Source organism: Mytilus californianus, unplaced genomic scaffold (assembly GCF_021869535.1).
Source record: "Mytilus californianus isolate M0D057914Y unplaced genomic scaffold, xbMytCali1.0.p SCAF_10, whole genome shotgun sequence".
NCBI lineage: Eukaryota > Metazoa > Mollusca > Bivalvia > Mytilida > Mytilidae > Mytilus > Mytilus californianus.
The window spans coordinates 75238320-75250706 of record NW_026262582.1 but is presented as its reverse complement, the minus strand read 5'-3'; the positions used below and the strand labels follow the sequence as shown (position 1 = coordinate 75250706).

Sequence of the window (12387 nt, the reverse complement as noted above, 5' to 3'; positions counted from 1 at the left end):
GAAAAAAACAAACACGCAGCAATACGCACAGTAAAACTGTTTGATTTCAAAATGTCTTGCAAAAACAATTGGTACCAAAGGGTAAGTGTAAATAACAGTTTGTATGTGACGGCGGTCAAATTAAAATAAATAAAAACAACATTGATTACAAAATCAGGTTCGTTTATGTTATTCAGAATACAAATGTTTTTATATGGAATAAGAAAAACGATTGTGCTGGAAAACAATTTCCACCTACAAATGATGAATTATCGTTCTTTTCTTAGTCAATAAATATAAGGAGCTGTTTAATGCAGACCCGGAGCACCCGATGTTCCTCCCTACCGTGGGTTCTTGTTGCTAAATTCTTAGTTTTTTGATTTAGGTAACCATAAATTGTTACTCTCTTTATTTCTAAAGTACTCCAAAAAGCGTGTGTTTTCTTTTCTCTTATTATTTTAATAACACAGAAACCCCACAAAAAACAAGCGAGATAAAACAATTTAAACAAAATCAAAATTTGCAATTTACACCTCTGTATAGTTATAGAAAGATGAATTAAATACAATTCCATATATATAACTCAGAATGCCATAATCTATAATATTAGTTTGTCTTATTCATGTTATTTGGCATAACTTTTTGGAATTTTTGGTTTTAATGCTCGTCAAATTAGTATTTGATTTTGACTTCCAACTGTTTTGTTTCCAGCGCAACTGATGAGGCTGATGTAGACAAAACGCGCACCTGGCGTGCCAAGTTTTAAGCCTGATATCTTCGAGAATTTTTATTTCTATACCAAATCTTTTATTTAACTTACTTATCAGTGGGTTGCAGTCTTTCCTTTCGAGGTGTCCACACGTGACTTGTAACCAGTAGTAGGGACAGGTAACTTAGGATCCCACCAACCAGAACAAACCAGTAGTCATCGATATGGTCCTGAATAATAGTGACGTCACCTTCCCACGTCGGAAATTTCAGTTCGCAACCATAAACCGACATCGTAGCCGTTGATTGCAATCCAAGAACAAAAGACAAAGCTATTGGTGGCGTTAAAACAAGAGGTAGTCCAAATGCTAATCTTTGACCAATAATCTTGCATGCGGCTTTTGAAAATTTATAACATAATCCATTCATAACGACGTGAACTATTGCAATTAGAAATGGCACCCAGTTGAAGTTTTTACAAAAATTACGGAAGTCTGTGAGTTCGGTATTCAATATATCGTTATGTATTTCCGGTCCTTGTTTGCTAGCAGTTCTGATAAATATAAAATCAGTGCAATTTTCCCCACAACTCGGGCTGACTAAAACAACAGGCATAACGCAAAGTGTTAAAACCATTTTCCAGCATATCGAAATACATAAAACTTTGGTTTTTCCTCTGCAGAATTGCCTTTTCAATTGTCTCATTCCCCTCGATTCGCTCTCGCCTTTCGGAATAAAATTTTCCCACCAGTAGATTGACGTAAAGATAGCGGACAATATTGTTACAACAAGCAAGGTTTCGTTTGATTGGTCAACACGGTAAATGTAATAGGCTGTCAATCCTAAACCACCCAAATGACACAATACACTCACTGCGTTAATTATACGTACTGTGGTTAAGCTAGAATTCGGAACTATATCGTCTCTTATAGTTCTTTGTGGGAAACATATTTTTAGAATACCTGGTATTGTTGCAACGTTTAGAGCAATCAGAATCCCTGTCAAGGGGTCAAAGTTCGGTAAAACAATGAAAACTAGCAAGAACAACCCAGCTGAGTGTAACGTCTCAACGCATAGTGACTGAAATATAAATGATCTAATTACTAAAAACAAATTTCTAATCAAAACGTGTGAAAAATTGTGATGGTGTGAGTGAGGGCGTCATATTGCTCAACCTTTAGTTTTCTTAAATATGACTTCGTTTGTTTTCCAAAGGTGGTGTCAACCCTTCTATTGATAAGTTTTGATTACACCATTTGGTATGTTCTCACTCCCTTTTGCTTTTTGCGTTAATTAGTTGTACCACCTGAATCATCCTATTCAAGGTTATCAGTTTTTACGTGTGTTTAGTTGGAATCAGTTCTAACCCCTCGATCTTAAAATCTGCCAGAAGAACTGTGCCATTTTCTAGAACAGTTTTCTTGATGCCTATAGAATCCTTATATTCATTAATTTATTTATACACAATTTGTAATCTATTGATTTATTTAGACAGGGTAGAACTGTTATAGCACAATGTACAACTGTTCTATGGCAGATTTTTCTGACAACCCTGAAAAGGGTTTAGAACTGATCCTCCAACACGAACACTATATGTGTGTTTATATAGACGTTACATGTTTTCGATAATTTCACCATTAAAACGAATTACCAAGCAAAACAATCTAACTGTGTTAATCTTTGCAGATAAGCAACTTTCCATGGTTTCTTAAAGCGGTTTGTTTTTAATATGATTATCATGGTATGTTATTTTTATTATTGTTCATTTGATCTTAAGTCCTTTTAGCCTAAGGACACGCATGTAAAACAGTGCATTCTATATTTTGGCGATGGTTTCTCTAGCTCCAATCTTCGACCGTAGACAATTATTTGTGTTTGAAGCAATCAAATTAAAATACAGAACCTGCGTCTACGCTTCGCTCACATTGATCTGACAATGTTTCGTTATACTTTTTGCTCTGATGATTATAATGGCAACCAATGACATTCATTTCTCCAAATTTCTAAAGGTGTGTATGTGTGTGCATCATCGCGACTAAGAAAACTGATATCGATACGATTTTTTTGGATAAACGTCAAACATACGTGTAGAGTGTTCAAGGCTAGTAAACGAAGCGTGGACATAGGATCTATTCTTTGATCAGATTGTTGTTTAAGTTGATGAAATGACTAAATTCGGTAAAATGATCCTAAATACTTACAATTATCAAAGGAACCACTCTCAATGGACTCGTTCTTTTGAAACAAAGCTTTCGTAAGCATGAGAAAAGTGAGAAGAAATATGGCGCTACCATGGCAATTAGCAACGCCCATATCCACGTGACTTCCGTTGTTTTAGCTGGATAGTCCAATTCTAAGAAAAATGTTCTTAAATTTGTTCCATTACTGGTTGCCATGGGAACATTTATGTTTGATATCATATAAGTTAGTGTAATTTTTGACACAACAGCAGTCGTAAGCACTATTAGTCCAAACAGTGATATCATTATCACTCGCGCTATTTTGAAAACGAGGTTCCAACAAGTTAAGTCTGATGACGAAACATTGTCTTCTGATGTAACACGAAAAACGTCCCAACGTTCTACTTTTTCTCTGAAAAGTGATATAAGATTTATGATTAGCATGTTAAGTATATACATTTGTGCTTTTATAATATTTAACAAGCTATAAAATTGAGAATGGAAATGGGGAGTGTGTCAAAGAGACAACAACCCGACCATAGAGCAGACAACAGCCGAAGGCCACCAATGGGTCTTCAATGCAGCGAGAAACTCCCGCACCCGGAGGCGTCCTTCAGCTGGCCCCTAAACAAATATGTATACTAGTTCAGTGATAATGGACGTCATACTAAACTCCAAATTATACACAAGAAACTAAAATTAAAAATGATACAAGACTAACAAAGGCTAGACGCTCCTGACTTGGGACAGGCGCAAAAATGCGGCGGGGTTAAACATGTTTTGTGAGATCTCAACCCTCCCCTATACATCTAGCCAATGTAGAAAAACAAACGTACAACAGTACGCACAGTAAAACTCAGTTTAAGAGAAGTCCGAGTCCGATGTCAGAATAGGAAACAAAAGAAAGTATAGCTACTCTGTTACAAAATAACAAGCTTTTTAAATGACTATTATAAATTGATAGTAAACAAATAATGGAACTAAAAAAGCAGAAGAAAATAAAGGGTCTGTGTGCTTGTTTTTGAGATATAAGCCATTGAAAATTTGACGGGAAATGATTCTCTCTAGATTTTTCATACAATTAACATTGGTTCCTTTTTTTAAAAAACTATGAAAAAATAACAAGGATTTTATAAGATTTTCAAATATGGCTTTTTTTTTTACCTATATGTAATTGTGATATTTTGAAAAGAAAAGTAGGTGTTAGCTGGCAATTTTTTTTAATGGCACAGCAAAACCGGGAGGATTCCGAATATCTGGCAAAATTTCAAAAACAAGAGAAGCGAACATCCTTAAAATGGCATAACTGCATGTAAATAAATTCAAGAAAATATTTGAAAATATGTGTGAAAATTGATTGACAGTCAATCCTGATCATTAATAACCTCCAGGAGGACCTATAATATATGTTTATATTCTTTGATAATCATACCACATCTCCTTATTCTTATACCATAAAGATCCCTGTGTATACAATTACTGCTTACTTTCAATCTAATTAAATCAGGCCTACAGATCTCGTGCCCACGTTCGTTTTTCAAGGCTTTAGAGCCATACCGTAAAAACCCATGACGTACAGTAAGCTGAAATATGTCCGTGGATACAAACATGTGAGGAACTCAAACGAACAAACTGGCTTACGGCTTGATTTAAGCTTATACTATTAAAAGAAAAGGAACAAAAAGGGCAGGTGGCAAGCAAATACAAAATTACATTGTAACTTGAAATGTAACAACTTTTTTATCCTTAACATACTGGTATTAAATACATGAAAAGTTCTTCAATTAATAGCAGATTTGTTAGACATGCAGTAAAAGTGAAGATCAGCAATGGCCGATTTGTTCCTTTGAGGTAAGGTGTATTGCCTGCTCGTTCATGAGATTTATTGTCATTCATGACCCCCTCCCCAGTTATCCGTTTCCTTCTCTTACATAGGAAAAATTTCACTCACGTGAATTTCATGTGAATTTACTTGAACTTCACGTGAAAATCACATGAATTTTTTAACGTGAAACTCATGTGAATTTTCAAAAACAAAAGATATTCAAATAACATCTAAATTTTCAAATGTAATTAAAATCATCAAAATATTCACTTTTGCTTTGTAAAGCTCATGTGTTTTTCAATATATGCTCGTTTGAGATGAATTTCACGCGAGCGAGATACATGTGAAAATATAAAGTTGTCGCAATTTCATAGTTCGGTTACTTTCTCTTTGAGCGGGACATTTTTTATACATTTTCCTTTATTCATTTTTAACTTACGTCTTCTGCTCATATGGATCATTTTCATGAACAGCATTTCCATTCATTGGCTTCGTAGTATTCTTTCCTTCCTCTGAAGATTTGATGACAGGATCGTCATGTTCAGATTCTGTGTCACTACTGTCCTTTCGGAAAGACCCAAAATCATCATCCGGGACATCGTACGGTGGTTCGAAAGCCTCGTTGTCGTAACCAAATTGGTCGACTTTCGTCCTTCCTGGAGAAGCTTCCATGCTTATTATATCTATTTCGTCCTCATTTTTAGGTAAGGTTATATCCGAAAAGAAATTGACACTTCTCTCTTTCTGCAATGCAAAAGATCATTTAATTACCAAATGTATAAGGTTACACTTTATATCTGTGTTTTGAAAGTACAACATTACACCACCAGAATTGAGCAATAACCCTTCTTCAGTAAAGAAATTTCTAAGATACATATATATGTTACAAAGAAAAACTAGCTGATATTGTCAATTATTCCATTGACAAACTTATATTAAGATCCAGTCTTGTTTTATCTGTTTTGTCATGATTTACTTACATACATTACAGTCTGATTCATATTTGGTTTACATCTTCAACAACTGTCCTAAACGTAACTCTTAAAATGATTGAAAACTGAAAGTTACATGAGGCTGTAGAAAAGATTTTCAATTATGCTAGCAAAATCCCTCATTCCTCCGTCTTTTACGTTCGAAAAGAACAAAAGAAGTTGAAAGCAATGATACATTTTGCTTTATTTTATAACATAGCCTATTAAATCCAACACTGAATTGTTTAGCTATTGGAATGTTCCAAACTGGTTAATGTAATTTTTTTTCTTAGAAAACTACAAAGTTATGTCAAATCAACTTGTTAGTACAATAAACCTCATCACTATTTAGTCCAATCCGGGAGGGGGGGGGGGGGGGGGGGGGGGGGGGGGGGGGACTTGGACAACTTCCTGTTTATAGTTTATGAACCAATATTTAAACACAAATTAATAAATTAAAAAAAAATGCTCTGTTTGAAGTGTTAACAATAGTTTAAACATAACTCTTTGAAAATTTTTATGCTCAGTACAACTTTTTCCTTTCCTTTCCTTTTTTCCCTCCCTCCTTTCTTCCTTCTTTCTTCCCCTTTTCCGGATTGGAATAAATGAATAAATGGCGATAAGGTGTAAAAATAACGATATCATCACGTGCACAAGTCTAGACAAATTGCTAACATTTCAAAGAAGATCACCGAAGATTTAAATATTTTCTCCTTCGGAAATATGGTGATATTTGTACATATTTGAATTGCTTAGAAGCCCCCCCCCCCCCCAAAAAAAAAAAAAAAAAAAGAAAAGCGATAGGTTTTCGTGTACCTACGAATCTACATACACTTCTAATGGTATCTTCCAACTCACGTGCAGCTTGTTTAATCAAGAAAATGGTCCAGTTTTAACAAAATGCATTTAATATTCCATGATAATAATAAAATTCAAAATTTGATCCCAAAAAAATTGACAACTGCACAACAAATTATTTTTCAATTTTTCTTCTTCTTGACATAACTTTTGGGAATTTCCCTGTAGTGGTTGCGTACAAAGACGACATTTTTTTTTTGGAGAATAATCATCATTACTTAATTAATTTGAATTAATGGCGAAGACAACAGTGGACACCAAAAAAGAAATAATAAGAACAATAATATATTAAAGAAACGCGTATACCTACATTGTTGTATACATATATAGATTCGATTGCGCAATTTGAACTTCAATTTAATTGATGAAGGGACAATTGTTCATCTCTAAAGGACAATCGTTTTATGGTCGCAAATATTCAGTATTCATATGGGATTGAATATCGATAATCTGTAAGTATAGAATTATCATGTCTTTTCTATTTATTCACTTAGGGAGCTACCATTTGATTTTTATGGGGGGGCTAGGATGAAAGTAGTATGTATGTAATCTCTGTCCTGCCTTTTTATTTTTCACTCTATTTAGTCCTGCCTTTTTTTTATTAGTTTATCCTGACTTTTTTTTACATAAATTGTCATCCTGCCTTTTTTTTTTTGCAAAGTTGCTCATCCTGCCTTTTTTTTTACTCAAACTCCTGTCCTGCCTTTTTTTCAAATTTCATCCTAGCCCCGTCCCCCCCCCCCCCCCCATAAAAATCATATGGTATCTCCCTTATAAATCTTCACAGAGGAAATTGTTTAAAGTACCATTTAACAGGCGTGAATCTAGGATTTTAGTAATGAGGAGCACCACCTTAAAAATATCAATATACAATTTTGAAAAGTATTTATTTTTGCGCTAAAAACTATAATCTTCCGTAAGGGCGCACACTAAGAACGTCCCGTCTTAAGCCGAGTTTGAAAAAGTATCGGTAAAAAAGGGTAAATGCACTTATACTTAGATAAGGACACAGTGGCGTAGGAATAGACTGAAAAGTGGGTAAGGGGACTTTTGATAGTGACAAAAAAGTCTAGAAGTTATTTGTCAGTGTCCTCTTTCATTTCAACTTTTTTTTTATTTTCAATATTGTTTTGCTCCTTCTTACCCCGAACCAAAATTTAAAAAAACACACAAAATTTTCAAAGGACAGTGTTTCTTGACTTGGGACAGTCGCAAAATGCGGCAGGGTTAAACATGTTTTGTGAGATTTCAAACCTCCCCGTATATCTCTAGCCAACGTGGAGTAAACAAGCACACAGCAACACGTACAGTAAAATTCAGCTTAAAAGAAGTCCGAGTCCGATGTTGGAATATGTAGCATAAAAAAACTAAGCAACATGACAATGATCAATATGAATTAACAGAGGACTACTATAGCAGTTACTGACATGCCAGCTCCGGACCTGAATATATACGAAGTTTGTGCATATATGTTATTTTACATTGTATTTGTTAATATTCACATAACAATTGATACCCCATCAGAAATTAAATCCTCATGATTCAAGTTCAAAGACAATTGTCCTTCATTTTATTTTAGGAAGTAAATATCAACCAACCCACACAGCGCGAAAGGGAAAATTATTTCATTCCTCTTAATTATGGTTTGTTTTTCATGAAATATAATTCGTTCCCTCGGAATAAATGTTTTGTGTACAGAATATATTTTTAGGCATCAAATCTTATTTTATTGATCGGAATAAATAACCCGATAAAACGAATTTTTCTTTAGAATAAAATAACATCTAGAAAAAAGAAATGATTACGAGAGAACGAATAAACAGTTCGTCGTTTTCGAGTCTAAAAGTGTCACAGGAAAACAAATGTATTTCGATCTATAAAAATGTATTTAAAGGAAACCATACATCATTTCGAGTGTACTAATTGGTGTTTCGAGAACGAATTTATTCTTTTTTGTATATCATTTTAGAATCGATACCAATTTGATTTTAAGTATATCATATAATTTCCGAAATTTTGAGATGAACATGATGATATATCGTATGATAATTTTAAAAAGATAATATACAAATTTTATTACTTTATACAGTGCACGAAACCGAAAAAAAAATAATATCAACACTAAGATAATAGATACAGCCTGAGGGTTCTCACTAAGGCGAGTCCATGAGTCCTGGACTCATGAAAATCTGTCAGGACTCATCATTTTCAAAACTGGTGAGTCCAAATTTAAGATGCATCAAAATTGTAAATTGTTGTATCAATTGAACACTTAAATCATCATTTTTTAACAAAATTTGAAAAATAATCTAAATTTGACAGCATTTGCTTGCTCTTTTTTGTCATAAAGACTGGAATAATAAATTTTAAACCAATTAAATTGTATCTTCTCACTGTTGGACTCGCCATGGCAAAAAAACACGAGTCCCTGGACTCGCCTTCAAACATCCTTAGTGAGAACCCTGATATATATTGTTTAAACGTCAAAGGAATAGTAGCCACAAAACACAAATACATCAAATTAATTCAAACGTAGATAGCATAAAATTTAATGTTATAAAAGAAGTTTGCACATGATCATAAACGTTTTCGGCCGATATGAGTGGCCCACAATGTTTCGAATACAAAAAAAAAACACAGTTCTTACTTTTTTTAATAAGAGGTTGTTTTAAGTTTAAACAACAGATTTGCTTACCTTTGTTCCTTTTCGCTTTTTGAGTTTATATTCCGATTTCCTTGACATTTTCTCGCCAGGGGTAGACTTACCTATAACCTCCGCGACCTGTTAATGCAAACCTCAACCCACGGTGTCATTTTTATGACCATGATTTATATTATGGATATTTACTTAATAAAAGTACCTATAGTTTATGCTATATTGAAAGGTAAGGGCACTCAAATATAAGTAAATATTAATAAATTCAAATTTATGTCGTCATGTTGTAAAAGAATTTTGGAATATTACTTTGTTGACGTTAAAATGGAGTCTGTTCGAACTCCCCCGCCTTTTATATTGCTTCATACGCAATAGTTAGAAATAACTTGAGGTTTACAGAAATATTGAAAAATACAGAAATTAGATACGAAACATTAATATTTGTTTTCGGCCAATAAATATCTTTATTTTTTTTCTGATTCTGAATGAGAAAGAGCCACATGTACAAAAATGGCTGCTCTTTAGTCCAATTTTTCGTTTAGCACTACTTTTGAGCAAATGCAAGATCTAGTTGTGAACAATGACGAAAAATATCAATAAATATAAGACAGGACCGATATGTATAAAACTGCGTAAGTTACGATATCCAATCGTAGTACTAATTTATAGTAGGACATGTAGAAAAAAATCCTTCTGTTCGAAACAAATCTTTACTTATTGTTATGCATATCAGCCCAGATGTACATCATGGTTAGAATACTATTAAATGTGTACTATCTGATTAAGAATAAAAGTACATTGTATATTGAATTACTGCTAAGTCGAGTTCCGAAATTTGCAGGAAAACAACATTCATTGGTATCTTTAAACGTAGTGTAATTTATTTTGGCATTCGGTTTTAAACACATCTTTTTTGTAGTTTGAGAATTGAAGATTTTTGTAACTTTTGTTTAAACGCATTATAAAAAAAAGAGACAAGATAAAACTTGTAACAAATAATATGAGCGGTTATCTATATGTTAATAAAACTTGAATTTGAGCGAACAAACGAAAAACGATAAGAGAGCAATCTAGTAGGGTGATTTGGCCATAAAATGAAATAAGCAATACATGTAAAATGAAACATGTAGATAAACGAGAATATCTGTGTATTAAAAAGAAAACAACATCTTATCTCTCAACTTCATGGTATATTGCTATTTCATAATTTTATTTCTACAAAGTCTGTTTAATAAGTGATAATCACGATTATTGTATGTGGAATTATGAAAAAGAATTTTATGACTTTCAAGTAGGCTCAACAATTCAAGTGGCCCTTGTCTTAAACAGTGTACACCTAGACAGAACAACTTTGGTGTACTTAACTTTTAAAGGTATATAAGTATTATAAAATGTTTTAACTTTGTGTCATTCATTTCATTTGAAGGAGTGTGGTAAATGAATCAGAAACCCAGCAACAAAGATAACCACACAGGCACTTCCCGATTGTGCTTTTAGCTGACTATGTTTATGACCATAAATATCACGCAGCAGTTGACACCGTGTTAATTTTTCACTGTTTTCATCTCTTCCTGAATGATTTGTAAATCGTCTGACTTTTTTATATTATGCAATACACGTAATCAGAAGAAGTTACTACTCAAAATATATAGCCCCTATGACTTTTTCCTATGTTCTGCAATGTACCTAATCAGGAGAAGTTACTACACAAAATATATAGCCCCTATGACTTTTTCCTATGTTCTGCAATATACCTAATCAAGAGAAGTTACTTCACAAAATACATAGCCCCTATGACTTTTTCCTATGTTCTGCAATATACCTAATCGGGAGAAGTTACTACACAAAATACATAACTCCTCTGACTTTTTCCTATGTTCTGCAATATACCTAATCAGGAGACGTTACTTCACAAAATACATAACCCCTATGACTTTTTCCTATGTTCTGCAATATACCTAATCAGGAGAAGTTACTACACAAAATACATAACCCCTCTGACTTTTTCCTATGTTCTGCAATATACCTAATCAGGAGAAGTTACTACACAAAATACATAACCCCTCTGACTTTTTCCTATATTATGTAATATAACTAATCAGAAGATGTAACTACTCAAAATACATAGCCCCTCTGACTTTTTCCTATGTTATGCAATACAACTGTTCAAGAAGAATGACAACTTAAAATACATAACCCCTCTGACTTTTTCTAATGTTATGCAATACAACTATTCAAGAAGAATGACAACTTAAATTATCTTACCTCCTACACATTTCTAGGAATGTGATTGGTTAAAAGCGTCCGCGTGGAGACCGTGTATATTCCATATTAGGTTAGAAGGGAGGCTGGGCTTATTTCATACACGGTTAGTAGTGGTGTTACGCCCCTTTATAAAAACAAAACGTTACTGAGAAAAAACTTAAAGGTTTCAACAGACGAAGAAATTGATGATGAAGACTGAAATAAATTCATAAAACACATTTAAACCTAGCAAGTTGTTATTGTTGGCATCTGTTTGTAGGATCAATGGAAGTAGTTTTTTAATGCTAACGGTATTGAAGACTTGCTCATTTTGATAGGTCACTAGTCTAAATTTCACACGTTAAGATAGTCGGTAGGATAAATTCGTTACATAGTGTGCTAGTGACGTAATACGGTATATATGGGGTCAGTAAATTCCATATGGGGATTCGAGCTTCGCTCTCACCCCATATGGAATTTACTGACCCCATATATACCGTATTAGGTCACTAGCACACTATGTAACTAATAATACATAACCCCTCTGATTATTTCCTAAATTTTGCATACAACTAATCAGGATGTGCGAGTTATCAAAATACAAAATCAAATATGTGTTAATTAACGTGTATCAAGTCCTTGACGGATCAAGATATCAAATCAGAAACTAAAAAAAAACAAAAAAAACAAAAAAAAAACGTGCCAGGAGTTTGTGACTATTATGAATATATGTTTCCATTCTCAATTTTACGATATGAAATACGTAACTACGATGATATGTGTGAAAAGTTCATAAATGTCTTCAATATAAAAAATACAAACTTAAATATCGCGACTGTTCTGACACTGTGAATAATATATGTAGCAAACTTATACTCAGCTTAACACTGCTCGCTAAAGATATAAACTTAAATATACAACCGACTGGAAAAAACTCCCTAACTGCAAATATTTTGAAAATTTAAT

General features: G+C 33.4%; 1 protein-coding gene across 1 annotated transcript in view; it reads right to left on the bottom strand.

The window, feature by feature from the left end:
- LOC127719173 (chitin synthase chs-2-like) overlaps nucleotides 1–9264 on the bottom strand; it is a 30152-nt gene extending 20888 nt beyond the window's left edge. Inside the window, exons 1-4 of the mRNA XM_052225196.1 lie at nucleotides 9217–9264; nucleotides 5132–5436; nucleotides 3209–3279; nucleotides 800–1181 (exon numbers count right to left, since the gene is read on the bottom strand). Of these exons, the coding sequence (XP_052081156.1) occupies nucleotides 800–1181; nucleotides 3209–3279; nucleotides 5132–5436; nucleotides 9217–9264 (806 nt within the window). The remainder of the gene's footprint in view (nucleotides 1–799; nucleotides 1182–3208; nucleotides 3280–5131; nucleotides 5437–9216) is intronic.
- Between the last annotated feature and the right edge of the window lie 3123 nt (nucleotides 9265–12387).